The 13,592-nt window shown below is 43.4% G+C and overlaps 2 protein-coding genes across 3 annotated transcripts in view; both read left to right on the top strand.

Moving 5' to 3' along the window:
• Positions 1-914: 914 nt before the first annotated feature.
• Positions 915-10,635, top strand: LOC311239126 (stress-associated endoplasmic reticulum protein 1). The gene is made up of 3 exons (XM_084327379.1): positions 915-1,184; positions 1,496-1,571; positions 9,320-10,635. Exons 1-3 carry the CDS (start codon positions 1,101-1,103, stop codon positions 9,358-9,360), a joined length of 201 nt encoding a protein of 66 aa, XP_084183505.1. The 5' UTR covers positions 915-1,100; the 3' UTR covers positions 9,361-10,635.
• A 761-nt stretch (positions 10,636-11,396) lies between these two features.
• pcyt1aa (phosphate cytidylyltransferase 1A, choline a) overlaps positions 11,397-13,592 on the top strand; it is a 106,493-nt gene continuing 104,297 nt past the window's right edge. For both annotated transcript variants that reach the window (XM_084327529.1, XM_084327528.1), the window contains exon 1: positions 11,397-11,698. The gene's annotated coding sequence lies outside the window, so the exon portion shown is untranslated. The remainder of the gene's footprint in view (positions 11,699-13,592) is intronic.

Below are 13,592 nucleotides of genomic sequence, written 5' to 3'. Positions count from 1 at the left end.
GGAATGCCGTGCCCGCGACGCGGTCTTGATTGATTGATTGATTGATTGAAAATTGTATTAACAGATTGCAGAATGGGTACAATACAGTACAGCTCAATACACACAATTGTTAAGGGTATTCCCCCTTCTTCCTGCGTGATTACCAAAGGTAGCCGCATTTCTGGCAGACGCTCTCTGATTGGGATAAGTCCCCCCCCCCCCCCCCCCCCCCCCCCCACCTACCCAACCTCCTCCGATGTACAGTTTCTACGTCAAATGTATATACTTTTTCTTCTGGACTCTTTCTGTATCACAAACAGTACTGTATTTGCAAATCTGGTATGTCATAAATGTATAGATGTAGCAGTACTGTCTATCTGTATGTCATGTATGTCATAAATGTCAATATGAATTGAAAATGGGGGACCCTGATGTAAACAAGACGAAAGTCTTTCTCTGGTCTGCATCCCCTTAACAATTGTATGTATTGAGCTGTACTGTACTGTACCCATTCTGCAATCTGTTAATAAAGTTTTCAATCAATCAGTCAATCAAAGAGTATAAACAACAGTACAGGAATGAGAAACAGTCTAAATGGGTTTTAACATTTTAGTTTATTTTATGCGTTCATTTTGACGTTCAACGTCAGACGTACTTCGAGATACTTCCGTACTTTCCGCCAATCAGCGCACATTGTCCTGTCCCGGGAGAAATGTCGTGGGACCGGGCGGAAGTTGCTCAATCTGGAACAATCTCCAGGGCTGCAGCTGGACCCTTTCTGATGGAATCTAATCTGCCCAGTTGCTGGGATGTACAGTAGGTGGCGGTATGCGCCTTTTGTGGTCGCGACCCGCCATTAAACCCATTGAAGAAGAAGAAGAAGAAGAAGAAGAAGGAGAAGTTACGTTCGTGACGTAGTTCTGGTGTGGGCGGTGCTTAAAATTGTATACGTAGCATAGCATTTGCGCTGATTTTTATTCTTCTGCCCATCGCTGTCTTTTTCAGAGAAGCACCACCCAGAGCTAACCTTAGTTGAGGAGGACTGTACATAATTAACCATCTTACAACTAAATCTGACCAACTTTTCCTTCAAAGCAAAGCTATTGCATTACATTACAAAGATGGTCGCAAAACAGAGAATCCGCATGGCGAACGAGAAACACAGCAAAAACATCACGCAAAGAGGCAACGTAGCCAAATCCACGGTAACGTTTATCATCTCTTATTTTTTTGAATGTGCAATAATAAGCTAAAAACGTGCACATCTGGGCTAATATGGATAGTATTTGTGGGCGTTATTTTGGTTTGTTAATTCGACTATTGTTAGCTAATTTAACGATTATTTTAAATATGCTAATCGTATTCGTAATTTAACAAGTCAACAGTGATCAGTATTGTTGAGCAATCAGTTTTTCCTACCACAACTCTAACGCCCTGTCAAATCTGCCACCACTGTCGTGTGTGTGTGTGTGTGTGTGTGTGTGTGCGCGCGCGCGTATGTGTGTGCGTGTTGCAGAGAGGCGTTCAAGAGGACAAAGTGGCGGTGGGACCATGGCTTCTGGCCCTATTTATCTTCGTTGTGTGCGGGTCCGGTGAGTTGTCTAAGACAACTTGTCTTGTCTGTTGAATACCAGGGATGATCAAACATGTTGCTATTCCATCCACTGTCTCCTCATTCATTAACATATTTATCATAGACGCCCTGTGGCTTTACCACATATTGATTCATGATATTCTTTTCATATACGAAAGTAGAATAGTGTTTCCTTGTTTAGCTTTGTGTTTGTACACATTTCTGCTACCTGACTTCCCATGTCACCACAAATAACAGGGGAACCTGTGGGTTCTCAGTGTTAAAGAGCTTCATCAACAGTCAATCAACGCCAACAGCCCCACCAGGCAGTATTCGTGTACTAAGCTTGCCCTGCACCAGTTCTGCATGTGACCTGTGTGTTTTTCTTTTAGAACTGCATTGTTGTAACGTGTGACTCAAAGGACCAGACGGGGCCACTTTAAATAGTACAGAGTTGGACTTGAGCAAGATGATAATGTGTGTCTTCATGTATAAAAAGCATAAAAAGCTCTTTCACTAAAGCACACCAATATTATCAGCATTTTTAAGCCCGAATTCACTAGCTGCCCTTGTCCTGTCCCATGCATTTCTTTTACATCTCCCTTTGGGTTGAGGGATGCGACGTGTAGATTGGTCAGTAGTGCTCAGTCTTTTGCTTAGATTAGAAGACTGTCTGTGCTCACAGGGTCGTGCCGGCATGTCTCTAGCATATGCTCCTGAAATGTGTTCATGCTGCATAGTAAACAGAGATAGGACTACGTGTCCTATGTTCTATAAGATATTCAAAGTAGGGCTGAAAGGTATACCATCATGAATACAACGGTATCATGTATAAAATAAAATAGATGATGAAACGGCACCATGACAATATTGTATTGCAAGATAAAGACAATCACATTTTTATTTTTACTGCAAAACTAATACCTTTTATATATTATACCGTCTCAACTAAGGGAAATATTGTGATATGATATTCTGGCAATATCGCCCAGCCCTTATTCAAAGTAGGCTTTTCCAGTTATTTCCACAGATCCATGCTCTTAACTTTTTTTTTCAGTTTAGGAACAGCAGTTTGAACCTATTTGAACAGAGCGGTCAGGGCAATTACAGGAACGTCTTCTGTGGTCTTCTCTGTAGATAAATGTAGTGTAGCGAGTAGGGGTGTAACAATGCATCGATCCTAAGGTGACGATTCAACTGCATCGATTTGAAAATGTAAGAAGCGATTATATAAAAAAAATAATAATAAAGGGATAAAGTTGAACTTCAGTTTGAACAGGCTGACTCTAGAGGTATGTGGCAGGGCCTCAGAACAATGACAGATTACAAAGGCACCTCCCTCAAACTGAACATCTCCTTAGCAAATGAGCTCAATACCTTCTATGCGAGGTTTGAGGCTGTGAATAACACCAGCCTACAAGCCACGGCAATGGGGGGGGGGGGGGGGGGGTGGGATCTGCTGATGGAGACTCATTGTTCAGGGTAACAGAGCATGAGGTGAGGCGGACCTTTAAAAAAAGTGAATATCAGGAAGGCAGCAGGACCGGACGGCATCTCCGGCCGCGTCCTAAAAGTCTGTGCCGACCAACTGGCCCTGGTATTCACTGACATCTTTAACCTGTCCTTAGAACAGGCTGTCATCCCCACCTGTCTGAAGAAGTCCACCATCATCCCTGTACCCAAAAAAATCTACGCCCGCTTGCCTCAACGACTACCGCCCTGTAGCCCTCGCCTCCATAGCCATGAAGTGCTTTGAGAAGCTAGTGAAGGGCTACATCTGTTCCTCCCTCCCCATCAACCTGGACCCCCTGCAATTTGCATACCGCCCTAACAGATCCACGGAGGATGCCATAGCCCATGTGCTACACACAGCAGCATCACACCTGGACAAGAGGCAGGGGAACTATGTGAGAATGCTGATCATTGACTACAGCTCAGCATTCAATACCATAGTCTCCTCCAAACTCATAGCCAAGCTCAGGGACCTGGGCTTGAACTATGACCTCTGCCAGTGGGTCTTGGACTTCCTGACGGGCAGACACCAGGTGGTAAGAGCAGGCAACTGCACCTCCTCATCCATCACGCTCAACATAGGGGCCCCCCAGGGCTGTGTTCTGAGCCCCCTCCTCTACTCCCTGTACTCACATGACTGCGTGGCACAGCGGAACAACAACACAATCATCAAATTTGCTTTTGACACAGTAGTGGTGGGCCTGATCTCTGCCAACGACGAGAGGGCCTACCTGGAAGAGGTAGATAATCTGTCACAGTGGTGTCAGGAGAACTGCCTCTCCCTGAACGTCAGCAAAACAAAAGAGATGATTGTGGACTTCAGGAGGTCGGGGGTCAAGGACTACAGCCCCCTCAGCATCGACGGGGCACCGGTTGAGAGAGTGAACAGTTTCAAGTACCTCGGAGCCCACATATCCGAGGACTTGACATGGACCACACACATTGACAGTGTTGTGAAGAAGGCACGACAACGCCTCTACTTCCTCAGGCGCCTAAGGAAGTTCCAAGTCAGTCAGAAGATCCTTAGGAACTTCTACTCATGTACAATCGAGAGCATCCTAACTGGCAACATCACCTCCTGGTTTGGGAATAGCACTGCACAAGACCGTAGCAGACTACAAAGAGTGACACGTTCAGCCGAACGCACAATTGGAGGGGGGCTTCCCACTCTCTAGAACATTTACAACAAGCGGTGCAGGGGGAAGGCTAAGAGAATCATCAAGGACTCCAGCCACCCGAACAACTGCCTCTTTGAACTGCTGCGGTCAGGCAAGCGATACCGGAGTCTTAAGGCGAGCACAGAAAGACTCAGAAGAAGCTTCTATCCCCAGGCCATCAGGCTGCTCAACGAACAATAAACACTATGCAACAACCATCAAATGCACACAGCACACACATCCACACGCACACACTCACTTTAAACAAACAACTCACTGCAGCACCCACTTTACACACTTTAGAACACCTAAACACACTTTACACTTTATATTTATTGGTAAAGGATTTGCACTACAACTCGTACACCTTACTGTAAATTGTACCTAAATTGTACCTCATCCCATTTCTGCTCTGCACTATATAGTATTGTATATTAGTACATTGCATAGTATATTGTATGGTAACTCGGTTACTTCTATTCTGCATCGAACATTGTACATATGTCTATACTGATTACTGAACACTGTGACCTCTATTTTTACTTCTATTTTACATGCTATACTATTTTATTTCATACTTATCTTGTCTAACACAGTCTCTGGAGCGTAACAGTATGAAGCATTTTGTATAAAAGTATTCTGTACTTCTGTATGACCACTATTAAAGAAACTTGAAACTTGGATTGAATTTGGGAACATCCTCAATGATCCTCTTTTAGGGAACAATCCTCAACGATCCTCTTTAGGAATGCTTCATTTAGAGGCTTCAAAGCTTCAGTTGTTGCTGTGGTAATCCATGGCAAAAATTAAGATTTGCATGCTTTGTTGTTGTTTGATTTTACTACAAAGATTAGCCCACATCGGCATAAGTGATACCTTTCTAGAAATATAAATCCTACATTAATTTAGAAAATCCACTCTTCTCAGACGAGGACATAGTCGTCTACCCCATAGGTCTCGTCTACCTGCCACATTGAAACTTTGCAGGTGGGAATTGCTCCTGAAGCTTCGAAGCTCAAAACCATGGTAATCGGCGACGGCCTTATCGTGTTTGTAGATGAAGGCAGGGTGGCGGTGGTGTAGAGGTTGCACCAATACCAGACTGAAATACATACACTCAGTATTGGCAAAGGCCCCAAGGATTAGGTTAATGTACATTAGAAAATAAAATGTTGCATTTGATTAGATTAAAAGTTAATCATGTAAACTGTCTGTATAAGAATGTTTTCCCACATAATTTACTAGTGGCCGTCAGACATGTTCAATATGAAGCAAATTACTCACACTTGTACTTGGTCCGCAAACGTTTTTTGTGTGTGCATGTGCATGCATCACTTCAGAGGTGTAGCCTAAAGATCAAAACATCCGTAATGATGAGTCTTGTAGAAGTGTGTGTGTGGTATTGATACGCACCATCTCTTTCTGTGTACTTGCTGCACATGGCGGGTAGCTTCAGTCCCACAGGTGCTGCTGCTATCTGTAGCTGTGACCTTGTGTGGAACAGAATTGGACAAGTAGAGAGCAACTTATCACTCTTAATGAGTGCACAACCTTATCTCAGGCGCAGCCTACACATGCAGGCATGCACACACACTCACACACACACTCTCTCTCTCTAGGGAGTGGGCAGGCAGTATTTTAGAGCAAGGTCCTGTACAACTCCACACACGTGCAGGGGCACACATGCTACCCAGTAAAATAACGGGAGTTTGTTCGGTTAAGACCCCATATAACTGCATACAAACACCCAACAAACAAACACCCAACAAACAAACACTAGTCAGTGGGGAGTAGAGTGGAACAAGACCGTTTGCCACCAGCGCTGCCTGGGGGGGGGGGGGGGTCTTATCCTTGTTGGTAGACCTAATCTCTTTAGGTACACGTGTCTGTTTCTCTCTCTCTCTTTGTTTGCTTTCCAATGCTCTCTCGCCCGCCGCAGCTCAGTTTTGGAGAAGGACATGGGTTTTGATCTGAAGTACTTCACCAGCACAGCTTTTCACTGGGTTTTGTTCAAGTGTTTTTTTCTCTCTTTCATCTCAGGTCAGATGAGAGTAGGACATTACATGAGGCTGGTGATGTGAAGTTGCCTTTACTCAACGTTCAGTCTTGGAAATAGTGATTTACATGTGCAAAAATAAAAGAAGAGATAACTTGACTCATAAGGAAAAGAAAGAGAGGTTTATGTTATTATAAACTAATGGCAAATCATAATTAACATGTTTGAGTTTTCTTTCTCTAATGGAAGGTTTTGATATCATACATATACCAGATTTCCCCCTCCACCCCACCCCACCTGAGCCTATTCACAGGGGCAAAAAGCCCTCTGTAGACAAGGTTACTTACTCTGGGTCATATGGCACCTCTTGTTTGTCCTGCTTGGTCTACGTTGACATAATTGGCTCTACCCTCCCTTCTTTCCAGTTGTTTGTCACAGTCCAGTGTTTTGGTGTTCGGCACTTTCTGTGTGGTCTGGCAACAAGGATCACAGATTCCCTGCTTGAGCGGAGCAATTACATTACTCGCCATGGGAGAAGAACGGAGCAATCCCATTGCTCACCTTACTGCCTTGAAGGAAATGAGGGAAGTAGGCAGTAATCATGTTTTTTTTTTTAAAGTAAGAGACGGAGAGAGAAAGGGCAAATGATTTCAGTGGAACTTTGCGGTCAACTATTTCCCTCCCCCTGCTCCCCCTGTAACCACAATGAGATTGCTGATGTCGGCGAGAGAGGCCTGACGTTCAGAGCCAATCGGTTTTGCTCTTTTTTTGGGGAGTGGGAGGGGGACTGAACTTTCCTCGAACTCTGAGGTAGCTGTATTCTAGATGGTGAATCAAAATGTATTTGGCACAAAGTGTCTTGGTAAGCAAAGCAAGAACCGTACTGTTATGCAGAATGTGTCTTCTTGCATACCACTTCAAAATACACGCATACATTTTCAAAAATTGCTATTTGTCACAAAGTATCTTAGTAAATCAAGACTAGTGTCTGAGTACCACTCTGACCACATAATAAATAGTGATAGATACTTTATTAGGCACTCAGCCAAGGCCAGAGGAATTCAGTTTCGGTACAGATTATATATATATATATATAGCACTGGTGGCATAGACGGACATAAGCATCTGGTAGATGATGTCCTATAGTGCCTCCCAGAGGGCTGGAGTAGAGGGTGGGCCGGATGAGAGGGGTCAGAGATGATGCCGTTATTTAAACTCTAAAGGCAACTGAGGTTTCCCTTATTTACAGTCACTTACAGACAAGTAAGGATAATAATCAATTAAAACATGTACACCTTGATTGACAAAGGTTGGAGATCAAGGTTTTAAACTCTGCAACAAAGGGGAGAATCTCAAGGACTGTTGTAGGTCATTCCATGAGCTAGGAGGAGCATCATAGCAAAATGCACATTTACCCTGTTTCGTACAAACTTGAGGGACCTTAAGGACCAGCCAGTCACTAGAATGGGTTCCATAGGTTCCAAAATTCCATTCCAATAATTATGTAGTTTAAGGAGGTAGCTTACCAATAAGAGCCTTACAAATGAACAAATACCAGTGTTTGCTGCGCCTCTCCATCAGCGATAGAAGACCCTGAATGATGGCTGTGAAGAACTGGAGTTTTTTTTTTTTTTTTTTTTTTATATACTTTGACCAGTCAGCTGGTTCTTTTAGCGTTTATCGCTTTTTCTGGTCAAGCATGACCGACAGAAACAGGTTGAATGGGGTATAGATCGGGGGAAAGACACTGAGAAAATACGGCGAGTCCGGGAGTCGAACTCGTGTACCCCAGATCCGTGACGCGCACGGTTGTCCCCGACGCCGAAATAGCGTCCGAGGTACGCGGTGAGCTACTGGAGCTCCCCAAGAACTGGAGTTTTAACCCCATATTTGTTTTGAACTGTCTGAGGGAATACAGGTGTTGTGCTTTGCTGATGAGGTGGTCTGCGTGAGTATTCCATTTGAGTTATTGATGCGAGGAAGGAATTTGAAAGACCCTGCTATGGTGATGGGATAGCCGTCCATATGAATAGGGGTTTATTGTCTTTCAGATGCTGGAATGATTATTTCCCTGGTCTTGGCTGAGCTGAGCAGGAGGTGATTTTCTTCAGGTGCCTGGGTCACCACAGTGCGATGCTGGGTCTCTTTATCATTGGTGACGAGTCCAGTTATTAGTGTCGTCTGCGTATTCAAATAAGTTCACTTTGGATGTCGGATGATCGGTGTACAGAGAAAGGAACCACGAGAGAGAGGACACAGTTTTGAGGGATGCTGGCGTTGAGGGTGAGAGGGCCGGGTGTAAGATTGTTCACCATCACCCTATTCAACACGAAGCTCCCTATCCAGAGACCGGTGGCAGGGTCAGCGTGCATCATGTCTGAGAGTTTATGGACGAGTTTGAGGGGATTGATCGTATTGAAAGCGGAGGGGAAAATCCAACAACGATATGTAAGCATGCGTGTTCTTTGAGTCGAGGTGTTTTCTAGCACTGGATCTCCAGGAGATACACCTCCCGTTACACTCTACCAATATGCACAATAATGGCAATAATGGTGGGAAGAAAATATAAATAACACTTTATATTTAAAGGTGCTATAGATAACATTCAGCCACAAGATGTCGCACTAGAGCACCAGCACGTTATTTATCCAGGTGCATTCCATGAGGGGAAATGGGAAGTAGGGAGGGGATTCATGCACACAACATGTAAACGACAACATTTATTTTGGACCTGCAAACATTTAAAAAATTATAAATTCATTAATCAATAATTGTTTCGGGGGAAAAGCAATACTTTTATTCTGCACCTTTCTAAAAGCTCTGAATGTATTGTTATATATATATTTTTTACTTTAATCTATATCACCTTTTTTTAAACGAGAAAGAAAGGCTAAATGGAGAGTGATGTTCATTCTGAGCACCAGCAGGTTTAATTAAATTCAAATCGTAAATCAAGGACGGGTCCGTGACTAAATGTTGGCATTTTCCTGTGTGTGATATATGGGGATTCCTTTTATTTTATAAAAAAAAAAAGGATGCAAAGAAAATAAATTATAAACTAGACACTGTATGTAATCATTCTTCTCCTCTCTCCTCCCACAGCAATCTTCCAAATCATCCAGAGCATCCGGATGGGCATGTAAGGATGACCTTTGACCCTGACCCCAGACTGTCCATTCCGCTAGGTAACCTGTCCGTCCTTCCGTCTGACCAACGACCAATCACCTCTCTCCCACACGCGATGCTGATGACGACATCCCTCCTTCCCCCTGCCACTCAACATCCTCAGTCTTCTCCCGTTGCACAAAGCGAGGCCAAGAACGACGAGCCACTGTCTTGCACTTTTAGTGACGTCTTGTTCCCATTTTCTCGTCTCTTCCTGTTTTTATTTCACCCTCCTTTTCTGTTTTTATCACTTTTTAATTTTTTCTCTTCTTCTTCTTCTGTACGTTCCGTCACGTTCAGGCCATTCTGTTCTACTATGTGCCTTAAAGTGACGAGGTGACACTTCCTCCCAGCACCCAGATCCAAAGCCATACACGCTACATTCCATTAGGTGTGACCGCTCTTTCAATCTCAGGCAAGTCGGCTCATCTCGTGAAATAATTTCCTAAATCTTCTTGGTTGCGGTGTTTTAGGGGAAGTGTCATTACATTTTTCCACAGCAGTTTTCTTGTTAATCTTTTTGTGTGCTGTAATCCCCCCCCTCCCCCTCCTTTACTCTATTGTCGATTTCTGGTTCCAGTTTTTGTTTTGTAAAATGACCAAATGCCTTTTTTAGTTGGACTGAAATTTGGTTCAGCAATACAGCAAGTCTTGAATCACGAATCACAGCCAACAAAACCCTCATGCCAAGATAACAATGGTAACAATGGTAAGGACCAATAAGAACCAGTAGGGACTAGTGGCACATTGTAGAAAGCCATTTTATTTATTCACCTTAATTTTGTGGTTATTTAACGCCATCTTGTTTCATCAATCTTTTTTCCCCACCCTTTCCCTTTTTTCTACAGACTAATTTCTTGCCGATTCTTAAGACTTTTGATTGTGAATAATCCCATAATTTGGTCAATACTGTGTGTGTGTGTAATCAGAATATAATCTGAGTATCAGAATAATTAATGCCTTAAAAGGCTGGAAAATGATCAGAAGTATTCAGTATGTCAGAGGTTGTCCTTCTGAGTTACTGGTCATGTTTTCTGATGACTTGTGATGTAATTGTTTGAAAGGCACATGCTCTTTCCCTTGGTGTAGAACTCTGTGTTGGGGTTATTTAGAAGATGGAAATACTTTCGCTAATTTTTTTACATTTGAGAGAACAATTGATGTAAATCACTCTTTAAGGTGTATGTGATCTCTATAAGAAATGTGCTTTTGCTAGCGATGCGATGGAAACGAATAAAAAAAGATGGTTAATTCATTGGTTTTGTTGTCTTTCAATACAACACAGGCATTGACATTATATATATTTTAAATTCTTATGTAAAAGTACACTTCTATATTTTTTCTTGGTGCACCCTCAATGAATGAACCGCCAACCAAGGTTGAACATATTGATCGTCAATTAGGCTGGATCTTATTGCTTCCTCCAACAGTTGGCTTGCTTGAACTTGGAATGGTCATGATCTTATATAAACGTGTATCACTAACGGGCAAGTGTCGGAAGAAATGTGTAGGGCCAAACGTTTCCTAAATTGGAATACTTCTGTTTAGTTACCTCAAATCTGTACTCAAGTACAGAACCTGAGTAAAAGTACTTAATTACTTTCCACCCTTCATTGTACGCCAACCGCGTCTCTACTTTTCGTAGCTCCATTTCTGCAGACCCCTCTCTGATTGGCCGAGCGCGCGCATGCGCATGAGCCGCGACAAGCGCCTGTCAGCCAGGAATCGAAACTCCGTTAAGCTCCAGAGAGAGGCTGAAAACAAACCAGAGGGGAAACATTTCCCCAACACCCCCACAAGTAAAACGTCCACTAGATGGCAGCACAGACAGTTTAATAATGACCAGAAAAGTAAACAAAAAAAGAAAAAGAAATCACGTAATTTCCTGTTGGGGGATCCGGAGTTTTGTAGTTCCTGTATGGAGCTGTCACCGAGCTGCTCTGCATTACTACAAGTCTACAAGCTGTCATACTGTCGACAGACAGCAGCTTTCTGCCTGTACAAAATACCGAGAGTCCGTCTCGCTACCAACTGGAACTCTTCTGTCTACTTGCTCCTAGACATCATCGCACTGCACAGGCTTTTTTTGTTGCTGTTGTTGGTGCTAGTTAGCCAAGCAACCAGCTAGCAGCAAGCTAACGTAGATCTCTCAACTTGACTGAAAGGAGGACTCTTAAGTCTTAAGTGTCTGCTATCGTTAGCAACGTTAGCTCGCTTGCTTGTGAATTGGCTAACAAACTAGCTTCCCAGCGGTCCCAAGGCAAGCAGAAGCCGCCCACTTTTTGTACAGTAAACTTCTAGACAGCACAGTGAACGGTAAGTGAGCACTGGTCCCATTCACTCATTTTAACACATGTAGGGAATGTGTGACTGATATTTCAATCCAGGGGTTGCTGTTTATTTTCAAGGCTTTTTAGCAAGACTGGATCTGACAGCTGCACCGATGTTAGCTTGTATAGGTCACTCACTGTCACTGTAATAATGTTATCAAAAGGGCCCAACCAACGAAAAAGGTGTGACCATCCAAGTATAAGTAATTTAGTTCACTGCCTGACTAGTTATTATTTGGCTGTCTCTGTCTCTGTCTGCCTGCCTGGCTGACTGGGTGGCTGACTGGTCCTCTGTGTGATTGACAGATGAGAGACATCAGGAATATTGCATTAAGAACAGCTTCTTGCCCATATAGAATTAGAACCAGCAGTATTATTGTCTATTAAATTATATGTTCTTGCAACATGATCAAGCATGACTTTGCACACTGCTTTTCATTTGCCCTTGGTGCTTCTCAGTTAACTAGCAACCAATTTAAGTCACAATGACATACTGCTACTAATGTAAATCTTGTCCTGTCACAATGCGGGCGCCAGGCGGGTCGCACCTCCAACAGGCCAGCTGCTGAGAGAGGCATAGAAGGGGAACTTCTTGTGCAAGAGGTCACACCGGCACAGTGCGGGAAGGTTATATGTTATAGCCGTCATCAGAATATACCCTATTTTTGTCAGCTCAGTTTTTGTTACTGTGTACAGTTGAGAGCGTAGTCATGGTTCTGTTGCTGATGATGCTGTATGACATTGTGTGTACAAAGTTGATCACACTTTTATATCACTCACAGCAGGGTTCCCCTAATCCCCTTTCTACTGAGCTGTTGGGTGACCAACCCAAGTTTTTCTTTGTTTGTTTGTTTGTTCCTCTAACCTAATATATGTAGCCTGAAATAACTGTTGGGTTATTGCTGTGATCTTCAATTCTTGCTTCCTGTGTGACACCCCCACACACTGGCAACTTCAGCAACCTAAAAGCCTGTTTAAAGGCCAGGGGAGCATCATCGCGCTGCCTACATACTTAAGAGTGCTGTAATACTACCACTATGACTGACGAGTGATGACTACTGCACAAGTTAAGGCTTTTCTTTTTTTCCATTCAGTTTTATGACCAGTAGACATGGAGCTATGTAGGGTGACATTAACACATTTGAGATTGCAGTATTCCCCACCAGGTCCTTCTTTTTTGGCATTGAGAGACTTGTAATGTGTTAGGCTATTTTATCAGTTTGGGGCATTTCTTAATCTTGTGGCTGTCTTAAAATCATGAAGACAAAGCGGGGCTCGCAACTCACTTGTTGTTCCAAGGTGTTTTAATTGACAAAAAGGCAGTAGATACGACGTTTCGACCGACCTTTCCGGTCTTCTTCAAGCATGAATACAACACAAAAATGACATATTTTTATACAGGAAGTGAAATGGATTGAATATCAGCCCCACCTGGTGATCAGGGGCGGTCCCAAGACTTGCATGATTGATACATTTTATACATGATTAAGTAACAATTTATCTTTTCATTTGACATTTTCTAGGAGATTTTTTAGAGAAATGTCTTTTTTTATCCACTTTTTCTCCCCATTTTTTTCTATTTTTCTCCCATCCCAATTTCGTATTATCCAATTCTTCCCTCCCCTGTCTTGAAGGTTGCTAGACTATGCCTCCCACTGGTCGGTTGTAGTGAGAACAGAAGCCTTGCATCACGTGTCCCCTCCGGTACTGTCGCATCTTTTCACCGCAGCAGCTCGAACTCTCAGTGGCGAGGAGTAACGCGTGGGAGGCTCACGCTGCCCCCGCTACTTCCTGCTTCCGCCGCACCAGCATCACCAAACCGGCCTGTAGGAGTCACTGTCCACAACGTCCAATCCCCACCCACCGGCTTTCCCACCCTC

The sequence above is a fragment of the Notolepis coatsorum genome (assembly GCF_963971535.1).
Source record: "Notolepis coatsorum genome assembly, chromosome: 13".
Lineage (NCBI taxonomy): Eukaryota > Metazoa > Chordata > Actinopteri > Aulopiformes > Paralepididae > Notolepis > Notolepis coatsorum.
This window is presented reverse-complemented; position numbering and strand designations above follow the sequence as displayed.